The 10,756-nt window shown below is 34.5% G+C and overlaps 2 protein-coding genes and 1 long non-coding RNA gene across 3 annotated transcripts in view; all 3 read left to right on the top strand.

Moving 5' to 3' along the window:
• LOC107622026 lies at positions 265-1,958 on the top strand. Its single transcript, XR_001616037.2, has 2 exons — positions 265-396; positions 695-1,958. It is a non-coding gene; the product is annotated as an uncharacterized LOC107622026 (long non-coding RNA).
• LOC107621203 (putative clathrin assembly protein At1g25240) lies at positions 7,695-8,876 on the top strand. Its single transcript, XM_016323237.1, has 2 exons — positions 7,695-8,531; positions 8,634-8,876. Exons 1-2 carry the CDS (start codon positions 7,695-7,697, stop codon positions 8,874-8,876), a joined length of 1,080 nt encoding a protein of 359 aa, XP_016178723.1.
• The window catches only part of LOC107621204 (CASP-like protein 1C2), a 1,627-nt gene continuing 1,228 nt past the window's right edge, over positions 10,358-10,756 (top strand). The window contains exon 1 of the mRNA XM_016323238.1: positions 10,358-10,479. Coding sequence (XP_016178724.1) covers positions 10,358-10,479 — 122 coding nt within the window. The remainder of the gene's footprint in view (positions 10,480-10,756) is intronic.

The raw sequence follows: 10,756 nt of genomic DNA, 5'->3' as shown, positions 1-10,756 counted from the left end.
TAGAAAAGAAAGATAAAAAAAATAAAGAATGAGAGAAGAGAGAGAGAGATAAAGATGAAGAATCTGAGTGAGATTGAGAGTTTGTTAATTTATTTTTTAAATTTTAAGTTCTGTAAATTGAAGGAAAGGGATGTTTTTTAGACATTTCATAAAAAAGGAAGTGTCATTTTCTCTTAAAAATACAAAGTACAGACACTTTTAATTTGTTGAAATAAATATCTTTTTAATTAGTTTATTGATTTTTTTTTGTTAAGGTTGACGTTGACTTTGAGTTTTGAGTTACTTCTCATCAAACAAAAAGCAGCTGGATCTGGATATGAATGAAGGAAATGAAGTATCTTAGTTGAGAGAAGCTCGGCTGCTAAGTTTGGTTTCTAACTAAATTCTACTTCTAAGGTAAGAATTCAGCTCTCTCTCCCTCTCTTCTTTGATTAGTGAGGTCCAAAATTAGAGGGAAAAACTATAATAACATTTGCTGATAGAATCAATAAACCGTATTTTGGTTCTCATGGCTCTCAATTTTATGCTATTCATTTGTTCTAATTTGTTACTAATTACTTAAGAATAATCATCATTAACTGATTAAAGTATAGTTGTAAATCCATCAAATATTAAAAAACTTGTTTGTGAGAAATTTGTGTGCTATTAATCCTTACTTACACACTACTTCTCTTGTAATCATCATTAACTGTAGGGTCTTATTTAAACCAAAGAAAATATGGCTGCTGCTATTGTGGGAGGGGCATTACTCTCTGCTTCTGTTCAGGTGTTGTTGGATAAGATCATTTCCAGTGAGTTCTTGGACTTCTTTAGGAGAAGGAAGCTTAATGTTTCACTTCTTGGAAAGATGCAGATGAAGTTAAAGACAAGTTTGATTTAAAAGCATGGGAATGTGTTTCAAAGGATTTTGATGGTTTTCAGGGTCATTAAGACTCTGCTTGAATCGGTTATCTCAAAAACAACAAATAGTGATAACTTGAATACTCTGCTATGCAAACCTTTCCTATCTTCCATTTGACATCTCTTGATAGTGAAGATTGCTGAACACGCATTTGGAGCAAATAATTCCAGTGAAAGGTCCAACCTAGAAGGAATTGGAAGAGAAATTGTGAAAAAATGTGATGGTTTGCCTTTAGCTGCAGTTGAATTGGGGAGTCTTCTTCGCACCAAATTGTCGAAAAATAATTGGAATAAGGTACTTAGAAGTAACATTTGGGATCTGCCAAATTTGAATGTGCAACCTGCTCTGCTACTAAGCTATCATTTCCTTCCGGCTCCTTTGAAACGTTGCTTTGCTTATTGTTCAATTTTTCCAAAGAACTCAGTCTTAGAAAAAGAGATGCTAGTTCGGCTATGGATAGCAGAAAGTTTAGTACATGTGACAAAAAGTAAGAAAATCCTGGAAGAAGTTGGTGACGAATACCTGGTGACGAATTCAATTTGCAGGGGAAGCTCTGCATTTCAAAGCTACAAAAAATTGTTGAACCCTGTGATGCTTCACAAGCCAAGATGAAGAAGAAAGAACAAATTGAAGATCTATCATTAGAATGGGATAGCTGCACTGCTCAAGAGTCCCAACATCTTGTATTGGAGCACCTGCAGCCTTCAACAAACTTGAACAAAGTAACCATCAAATTCTATGGTGGAACCTGGTTTCCCAACTGCTTAGGTGATTCCTCATTTGCAAACATGCTGTATTTGTGCATTAATCCAGTTGTTCTCTACTCGAGTCACAATTTTCTGTTGAAGTAGATAACAGAAACATTATCAATGCATCAATTCTATTCAGTGAATTAATGCTTGGTCTTAATTCTCTTGAACAATTACATATCGAAGGCATTCCTTCTCGGACCGCCATCCCTAGAGATGGTCTGCCGGAAACGTTAAAGAGTTCTGTTCCTCAAAAATTGTGAGAACTTTGAATTCTAAAAAATTGTAGTTTATATTTCCTTTGACAACTAAGTCCGTAATTTAGTAACTTGCATATACGCACTTATTTTTCCATTCACTTCTTCCACAATGAAAGTTTTGCAAGCTATTAATAAATAAATATTGATCCAAATTTGTTGGAATAGCTTAAACAAAGAGAGAGAAAGAAGGATTTTTAAAAAAGACATAATGGTTCAAGAGTTTAAAATTGGTATTCAAAATACTCATATTTTGTTTGCATAAGTGATGTCAAAAATTGGTTACAAGTCTACGATTTGATCTTACAAAGCATAGATTGAGTTGTCAAAATGGCATATATGACAGTTACAGTACCTGAATTTTATATTAGGCAAACTAAACATGGCAGTGGCTGCATTGTGCAGTTGCTATTCCTATCAAATTGGGAATACAAGATAGCTATAAGAAACATTTGACAATTCAGAATACACATAGTTACCATCCTATTAGACATGTATGTAACAATCTAAGAAAGCAATCTTATTTTAGTTGCAATCCTATTAGACATGTATCTAAAGATCCAAGAAATCATATGCTGCATCACAAATTTACTCCGAAGAAAAAAAGAACTAAAAACAATACTCTGACACGTAAGTTTTTTGGTTCCAACACTATTGGAAATGGAGATACACAGGATCAAAACCACCTTCACATAGTCACATAATTTCCACAGAAAAAACTAATGAATGTATATACATCATAAATAGAGCATCTACATCATAGATAGGGCATACTTAGGGTACTTTTGGCAGGGTAATAGGATGTCATATTTTATTTCCATCCTTACATTACTCATTCCTACTAGTACAATCCCATGACTACTATAAATAAGATTCCAGCTTGCCATCAAGCTTGTTCACCATACAAAACATATGTCATGAAAAGATAAAGTAACCAATAACTAAATAAAGAAAGTGAAAATTTCATTACTTTTACAATGGGATGGTCGCGAAAATCATGTTCTAGATTCTAACTAATGAAAAAATCAATTTGTCTGTAAACTTCATCCAACCATTAGCAAAAATTAATAAACTTATGCAACAAGTAGCAATAAGAATGCTAGAATTTTATGCACTTGTATATATAAAGTTTGCAGCCAAAATAAAAGTGATCCGTCTACAATTTGGATCCAACAACAAGAAGTAGCCAAAGTAAGGAAACACCCAAAATAATCACAATGACCTGAACTTTGCTGACTGAATTTTAACAAGGCTGAACCAAGCTCTCAACATAATCAAATGCAATGAAGTAACAATTGTTGGCCAAGATATTAGTGCGTTTAACACTATTATCTCTTCGGTCATAAAAAACTTCCTCAAAACAATGCCTGCCTCTCAACATGAAGATATTTCCATTCTCAAATATAAATTCTGGAAATAGCGTTTCAACACCGAGATGGTGAAAACTAATCTTTAGCAATTGAGTCCAAGAATTTTCATCTCCAAACTCCTTCATTTGCCATGCAATAAAATGAGTGTTCTTGTAATCATAAAGAAGATACAGCCTATTTCCCCAAACTCCCAGAGTTGGCTCTTGACGGGGGATCTCATTGATACCCTTTGGAAGCAGAATCTGTTTATGTGTATCCGATTTCAGGTCAAAAGAAACAATCATTAACATATCAAGTGTAACAGCAGCCCAATGATAATCATCTCCATGCGGGTTACGGACACCTAGCCAATTAAGAGAGCCACCGATGAACTGGCCATTAGCTTCAACACAATACGGAAAAGCAGGGAAACTGTTGATCGTCTTCCAAGAACTGCCACGGAAGCTATAAACTTGCGCAGTTACTGTTCCAGAAGAATCCCGAATGAAAGTCACTACCTTGTAACTGTCACTTGACTCATCATACCCAAACCCAAAAACATTATTCACATTGACACGTAAGCACGGCGAGTTCTCTGAAATAAACCCTGTGAGAGGGTTCAATAAACGAAAGCAGATATCGGTAATATCGTTGTTGGGGTGGAAAAGAAGACGGGCCACACAAACTAACCCGTTGCATGAATCCAAAACCCAGTCTTGTAAGTGTAGAGAGTGGCGATTCTCTTGAGCATCAACAGTGGATGATGGGTTTTGGATGAAAGATTCAACGCTACTCAACACTAGGCTCTGTTTTTCTTCTTTGTTGGGGAAAGGTGGTGTTAGCGTAGACAGGACGATGGCATTTTTGGGTGAACGGTGAAGGTGAAGTTTGACGAAGTGAGGGTGGGAGATGATGGAGTTCCATGACTTGCACACAAGCTTCAGGCGCGTGACAGGCTTTGCAGGAATCCAAGAGAGGATCTCCATCACCACTTCACACAAGAGGACCGCCGCTGTTGGGTGTTGAGCCGCCATGTGCATGCCCTCAAAATGCAATTGCAAAGGTAGTTTTGGCATTATAAACCTTTTATTTTTTAAAAGAGTGCTTTTAAAAAGCGCAGTAAATTAAATTAAAAATAATTTTTAATAAATATAAGTAACAATAATTATGTTTAATAAAATAATTTTTAAAATTTAAAATTATTATAAAAGATATAAATTTAATTTTTAAATTTAAAAATTAACTAATATATAAAATATATTAGACTTTTAAATTTTAAAAAATATAAACTAATTTTAGAAATCTTCTACTTTAGTTATTTTTAAATTTTAAACTTTAAAAAGTTTTACCTAAGTTACTTTTAAATAATAATAATGATAATAATTCAGATTTGTTATTGATTTTTTTGTTAAGGTTGATGTTGACTTCGTCTTTGACTTTGAGTTTTGAGTGACTTCTCATCAAAGAAGAAGCAGCTGGATCTGGATATGAAGGAAATGAAGTATTTTAGTTGAGAGAAGCTCTGCTAATTGCTTCTAATCATGTCATTTGGTTTTTGACTAAATTCTACTTCTAAGGTAAGAATTCATCTTTGTCTTTCTCTTTCTCTCTTCTTTAATTACTGAGGTCCAAAATTAGAGAGAGAGAGATTATAATAACATCTGCTGATAGAATCAATAAACCACATTTTGGTCCTCTTATAGTGTTCTATTTATCCTATTCATTTGTTCTAACTTGTTACTAATTACTTAAGAATAATCATCATTAACTGATTAAAGTATAATTGTAAATTCATCAAATACTAAGAAACTTGTTTGTGAGAAATTTGTGTGCTATATATTAATCCTTACTTACACACTACTTCTCTTGTAAATTAATACTGTTAATTACTGGCAACTGTAGGGTCTTATATGGCTGCTGCTATTGTGGGAGGGACATTACTCTCTGCTTCTGTTCAGGTGTTATTGGATAAGATCATTTCCAATGAGTTCTTGGACTTCTTTAGGAGAAGGAAGCTTAATGTTTCACTTCTTGGAAAGAAGAAGATGAAGTTAAAGACAAGTTTGATTTAAAAGCATGGGCATGTGTTTCAAAGGATTTTGATGTTTTCAGGGTCATTAAGACTGTGCTTGAATCGGTTACCTCAAAAACAACAAATACTGATAACTTGAATACTCTGCTATGCAAACCTTTCCTTTCTTCCATTTGACATCTCTTGATAGTGAAGATTGCTGAACACGCATTTGGAGCAAATAATTCCAGTGAAAGGTCCAACCTAGAAGGAATTGGAAGAGAAATTGGGAAAAAATGTGATGGTTTGCCTTTAGCTGCAGTTGCATTGGGGGGTCTTCTTCGCACCAAATTGTCGAAAAATGATTGGAATAAGGTACTTAGAAGTAACATTTGGGATCTGCCAAATTTAAATGTGCAACCTGCTCTGCTACTAAGGTACTTAGAGCTTGCTGTTGTCTGATTGTAAGTTTCTCACTGAATTACCTGAGGAGATAGAAATGTTGGTGAATCTTCGCCACCTCAACATTAGTGGAACTCAATTGCAGGAGATACCGGCACAAAAAAGTCTCCAAACTTTATCTGGGTTTGTTGTTAGCAGACAGAAAAATGGATTGAAGGTGGGAGAATTGCAAAAATTTCCCAGTTTGCAGGGGAAGCTCTGCATTTCAAAGCTACAAAACATTGTTGACCCCTGTGATGCTTCACAAGCCAATATGAAGAAGAAAGAACAAATTGAAGATCTATCATTAGATCTTGTATTGGAGCACCTGCAGCCTTCAACAAACTTGAACAAACTAACCATCAAATTCTATGGTGGAACCTGGTTTCCCAACTGGTTAGGTAATTCCTCATTTGCACTACCACCTGTTGGACAGCTTCATAATCTTAAAGAACTCATCATATTTGATATTATCTCAGTGAAGACTATTGGTCCTGAATTTTATGGATGATGTTCTCCTTCATTTCAACCATTTCCTCAAAAATTGTGAGAACTTCGAATTCCCAAATCATGAATCCCTGCGTAGTTACACGGCACTTGAATCTTTGACAAATATGGAATAGTTGTTGCTCACTGGCATCATTTTCCTTAGGCTCTCTCCCTGTGCTCAAGTGGCTCTACTTTATAGAATGTAAGAATCTGAAATCATTTTCAATTTCAGAAGAAGAAGAGGCACCCCAGTGTCTCACATTTCTTCAAGGTTTCTACATTCTAGAATGGCCTAAAGTTGCTCACATAGTCACATTCCATGCATTATTATGGATAAGAAGGTCATCATTTGAGTGTGTAGGTGAGCCATTGAAATATTATGAATGTGTAGAGTCATATCCTTATAACACCATTCACTCTTGAATTTTACTTGTTTCATAGGTTGTAGCAAACTATTTGTGAACCATGCTTGTGGAGTTGTGGAAAACTTGCTGTAACTTGAAGCAGAGGATAATATTCTCTATCAAATTTTGGTGTGCACATAGCATCTATGTTTTAAGAGAAGCTCACAGCATATGGTGCAACCTCATGCAGCCAAATTCAGCTCATGCATGCATGGTTGGCGTGACTAAATTAAGTAGATGATAGTTGTAGAGTTAGTTATTCTTACTTGCCACGTAGGATCAGTTAGTTAGAGGCTAAGTTAGTTGTAGTTTGCTGCTATATAAGCCACGTGTATCAGCTAGTTTCATTTGAGATCTTTCACTTTAGATTGAGTTTATTCATCAATTCCATTTAATCTCTTCTCTCAATTCCATTTAATAAAAAAAATTATTATTATACAAAAATAGTGATATCTTTGCAATATGTTTCAAAAGAGTAATATAAGTAATTAATTCTAAAAATAGTAACAATTGAGTTCATAAGTATGCAGTTAACACACGTGATTTAAGGAGTGATCTTGGCTAAAACCCGCTAAAGCGTGTTGAAATGTGTAGTAAAAATTAGATTGCAAGAAAAATTCTAGATTCAGTTTTATTAATAGGTAGAGATCTGTAATAAGGACAAAATCGGAAACCAAATTTGCACACAAAAATGTCTAGAATTGGCTTGTGAATTAAGTCAAAGACATTGTTGTAACTGTAACAGCTAAACAACCCTTGACTATTTCCAACGCGTACATTCCAAAAATGCCCCGCCAAGACAAAACAGTTCAACATTACAACACATCACAGGCTGTGCAGCTTGAGCAGCACCACCACAAGAACCCAAGCTTTCTGTTCAGCCAAGTTTGAATCCAATCTCCAATTCCATTTTACACATTAATTCATACACAAACCCAATCAGGGGAATCTCACAACACAACTATCATTCCCCTCCTTCCTTTGTTCTTTTCTTTTTCCTCTCGAATATTCTCGCCCAGTCTTTGACTGTTCCACTTTATTGTGTTGAGCTTTTTCTGTCCCTTTTTATTTACTTACAAAGAATATTATAAAGATGAGGATATGGAAGAGGGCGGCCGGAGCTCTCAAGGACAATTACAGCATTTTGGTGGCGAAATTCTCGCCGCACGGCCACCCAGATCTGGAGAGAGTGGTGATAAAGGCGACGAGCCATAACGAGCAATGTATGGATTACAAGAGCATACAAAGGGTGTTCCAATGGCTGCGAAGCTCGCCATTGTACCTGAAACCTCTTCTCTACACATTGTCAACGAGGATGGAAAAGACTCATAGCTGGGTTGTCGCCATTAAAGGACTAATGCTCATCCATGGCGTGTTCTGTTTCGACCTTCCAACCGTTCAAATGCTAAGAAGGCTTCCATTTGATATGACACACTTTAGCGACGGTCACTTAAACCCCGAAAAAGCGTGGGGATACAACGCTTTCATCCGTGCCTATTACAGTTACTTGGATCTCAAGTCATCGTACGTTTGCGCTCAGGCGGCGAGGAAGCGGAAGCCGGGGAAGAAAACGGAGGAGACTCTGGCGGAGGAGTTACAGAATTTAGAGAAACTTCAAGGTTTGATCGACGCGATCCTTCATGTGAAGCCGCGAAATCCTTCCATGCACGTTGTGCTTGTTCTTGAAGCCATGGATTGCGTAATCGACGAGGTTCTTGAAGTTTATGATAGCTACTGCAAGGGAATGGAGAGAGTGATTCTAAAAATTTTTGATATGGGAGGAACGGTTGAAGCCGGAACCGCGCTTCGGATCATCGAGAAAGGCGAAATGCAAGGCGATAAACTCGCCTTGTATTTCGAATTCTGTAGGGAGATTGGGGTTCTTAATGTTTCTGATTCTCCCAAGATCTTGAGGGTGGCTGAGAAAGATGTAAAAGAATTGAAAGGAATAATTGATGGCGTGAATGAGAAGAAGAAGAAGAATAAGAACATGGATGAAAAAGATGAAAATGATGATGATGTTGTTAAGAAGATGAATGAAGAGATGGCAATTGTTGTTAGAGAGAATGATTTCTTGATGAAGAAGACAGTGATTACTGATCAGTGGGAAGTGTTTGATGATGACGTGGCATTTGATCAAATGAGCAGTGCTGTTGTTGTTGCTGCTGCTGCTACTAATAATTATAATCCATTTTTGGAACTGGATTCTTATAATAGCATTGTGCCTTATAATCCTCATCAACATCATGTTCTTCCAGATCTAATAAGTTTTTAATAAAATTACTTAATTGCTGTTTTTGTAATTATTAACTTCATCATCTATTGTGAAATCATGGTGGTTCTTTTTTTTTTTCAGTGTTTATTTTTCTTCTTAACTGTTAACATGCTAGTAATTAAACACCTATGAAGCATAGTCACAAAAAAAAACACCTATGAAGCACGGACACTTCGTTGAGTTGGCGTGTCGGACACATTTTGAACACGACACTCACCGATACTTGTCCGATACGCGTGTCTGCTGTGTCCAACCGTGTCTTAATAAAAAATAAAAAGTTCTTCTCCGGACACACCTGGACACATCTAAATACCATCACGTGTCAGCGTGTCTTGTCTTATTCTTAACATATATTTTTAAAATAAATTTAGATATAGTATATATTATTATTTATTAAAACAAAAAATATTTTAAATATTTGATATAATTAAAATAAGACATTAAAAATAATTAAAAATTTTAATTTATATTTTAATATCAATAAAATATCAAAATATCATTACGATTTATCTAAAAAATACTTTATATTTTGTATATATGTGTGTCCCCGTATCATGTAAGATTTTAAAATTCACGTGTCGGCGTGTCCCGTGTCTATGTTATTGTCTGTGCATCATAGTTAAACACTAAATAGGTTTATTAAAAAGCTCACTCAAGAGTCGCCTTGTGCATGCAACAACTCATTGGCCAGCGGCAGACTCTTAAATGGAGCTCAGATCTGCGACGGATTAATTCTTGACCTGTCGAATCGGGGGATACCGTGGAAAACAAAAAAAAAAAAATAGATTATTAAAATAGGTTAAGTAAAAATAAAGGGGAAAAAGAAAATCTTATAAACATTGCAAGTGAGGGGAAAAAAAAGGAAAAATATATATTATATATAGAAAGTTCAGGAGGATGGGAATGGTTTGATGATAATTTGTTTCTAATTTGGTAACATATATGATACATCCTAATTTTAATAGGATGCAATGATATAGTAAAATTATTTTTAAAAAATCACAATAATATATAGTTTGATCTAATTAATAATATTGGTAAAGGAAAGGATTTGATCAAATAAAAAACATATAATTTTTATAAGACAAAAAAAAATTAATAAAATAGAAGCTTTCTAATTTTATTCTCTATTACCAATATCTTTATTAAGATATAACTAAATTCTTATTGTAACAAATATCTATGAAATAAAATTAAAGTTTTTTTCTTCCATATATATAAATATACACTGTTAATTACTAATTGTAATTTAGTAGTAATATTTATTATTAGATGAAAAAGTTTAATATAAATATGGAATGACACTAAATTGGTAGGAAAATATTCTAATTTATGTGATTGAGAAACGAGATTTTTATTAGCCAAAAAACATAGAACATCACAAGCATGAGAGAAAAAAGAAACCCAAGTAATCAACCATAGTGTTTGTGTTGTTCCATACTAAAGTGATGCAAAGTAATACTACCAACTTTGGTAGGTGTATGAGGGGTTTTGCGTCGGTTGCTACTCTCACCGCCGCTAGTGTTATGCTCAGTGCACATCAAACCGCCACTTATACTGATTCTTCTGTTCTTGTCACCTTTGGCGACATACCATCCTATTGGTGAGTTCATAATTTAATTTTGTGGATTATTGTTCTTTTACGATAGTTTTTTTTTTTTTCTGTTTCGAAATAAATACTCTTTTAGTGGTTAATTTTGGTGTGTGCACGTAATAATTTTGTTAATTTTGATGAGCTTATATTGTAAAGAGTTTTATACGATTATTTAATCAAGTTTCAGAGGTTAGATGATTTTTTAAATAGTGTGATTAAAAATTAGTTATTTTTACTAATATAGCAATATACAATTACTTGTGTGTGTAAAATTTTTTGTATTGAC

Source organism: Arachis ipaensis, chromosome B10 (assembly GCF_000816755.2).
Source record: "Arachis ipaensis cultivar K30076 chromosome B10, Araip1.1, whole genome shotgun sequence".
Classification (NCBI taxonomy): Eukaryota; Viridiplantae; Streptophyta; class Magnoliopsida; order Fabales; family Fabaceae; genus Arachis; species Arachis ipaensis.
This window is presented reverse-complemented; position numbering and strand designations above follow the sequence as displayed.